Below are 1,475 nucleotides of genomic sequence, written 5' to 3'. Positions count from 1 at the left end.
CTATAGGATGGATGTTATTCTAGAAGTAGAATTTAGAATAGGATACTCACTCTTGTTCCGATTGCTAGAAACCCTGTTTTGTACTCATCATCCAATTTCAATGCATGGCACCTTTTGAAGAATTCTTATTATGTCAATTTATTGTTAGAATGAGTTTACTCTATCTTGGTTTTGATAATAATTGTATACCCTCCATACGAAGAACATTCTTGAGTACCATACAAATATATGGGATCCTATTACCCTTGCTCTGCCATCAAACTTACGAATTCCATTTTGATTAGGATCCAAAGAAATGCCGCCAAGAAGGGAGAACCCCGATATAGTATAACTCGTATCTGACCAACTTATCGCTGCACTACCCAATATAGTCAGCCAAGTGGCTGCTGGACTGAATGCCAACCAGACTTCAAACTCTGAACTTAGACCTCCGCGAGAATGTACTTATAAGACTTTCAGAGCTTGTAACCCAAGGAATTTAATGGAACCAAAGGAGCGGTAGGATTACTATCGTGGCTAGAGAATGTGGAATCCGTTCTACACATTACCAAGTGTACCGAAGGGAATAAGGTCGAGTATGCGGTGTGCCTATTGCAAGGAAGGGCACTAACTTGGTGGAACACTATAGTTCAAACCAGAGGTCGAGAAGCGGCTAACCGACTTTCCTGGGAGGAGTTTAAGAAACTGCTAAAGGACGAATACTGTCCGAGGAGTGAACTCCAAAAATTGGAAATGGAATTGTGGAACCTCGAAATGAAAGGGGAYGATATTTCTGCGTATACAACAAGATTTCATGAGTTGGCAAATCTTGTGCCACATCTAGTGTCATCAGAAGAGGCTCGAATAGRAAGGTACATTTGGGGATTGTCCCCAGAAATTAGGGGAAACATAACCTCTGCCAATCCAAGGACTATCCAAGAGGCGGTAGAAATTGCCACGAAACTCACGAACAATGCTGTACGATCCGGAGGGTTGGCCAAAGGAAAACGAAAGATAGAGGAGTATGGGGACCGAAGAATTGGAAGGAAATCTGACAAAAACAGGAGAATGGCAAGGAATTTTGGAGCCCAATCACAGGTGGTAAGGCAGGGCGATGCGGAAAGATGCAATAAGTGCAAATTTCAACACCGAGGGAATTGTATCATCTGCCAGAGGTGTCGTCTAGGGGGCCACACGGTAAAGGACTGCCGGAAGCGCCTATGCTATGAGTGTGGAAGCCTAGACCATATAAGGAATGATTGCCCAAAACGAAAAACAGGGGCAAATGCAAACCAAAATCGACAGAATAATGCGGGTAATTCAGGAAGTCAGGTTCGAGGCAGAACTTTTGAATTGGGAGCCAGAGAAGCCAGAGGGTATCCCAGCGTGGTTACAGGTACGTTTCCTCTGAATAACGAATTTGGATCGATTTTATTTGACTCTGGGGCAGACAGAAGTTTTGTGTCACTAGACTTTAAGCAGAGAATTAACTTAAA

At 43.2% G+C, this 1,475-nt stretch overlaps 1 protein-coding gene across 1 annotated transcript in view; it reads left to right on the top strand.

Annotated features, from left to right (window-relative positions):
- The first annotated feature begins 753 nt into the window (after positions 1–753).
- The window catches only part of LOC112504250, a 2,514-nt gene continuing 1,792 nt past the window's right edge, over positions 754–1,475 (top strand). The window contains exon 1 of the mRNA XM_025108186.1: positions 754–1,375. Within this exon, the coding sequence (XP_024963954.1) occupies positions 754–1,375 (622 nt within the window). The remainder of the gene's footprint in view (positions 1,376–1,475) is intronic.

The sequence above is a fragment of the Cynara cardunculus genome, unplaced genomic scaffold, assembly GCF_001531365.2.
Source record: "Cynara cardunculus var. scolymus isolate 2C unplaced genomic scaffold, CcrdV1 Un_Scaffold_4979, whole genome shotgun sequence".
In the NCBI taxonomy this organism is placed as follows: Eukaryota; Viridiplantae; Streptophyta; class Magnoliopsida; order Asterales; family Asteraceae; genus Cynara; species Cynara cardunculus.
This window is presented reverse-complemented; position numbering and strand designations above follow the sequence as displayed.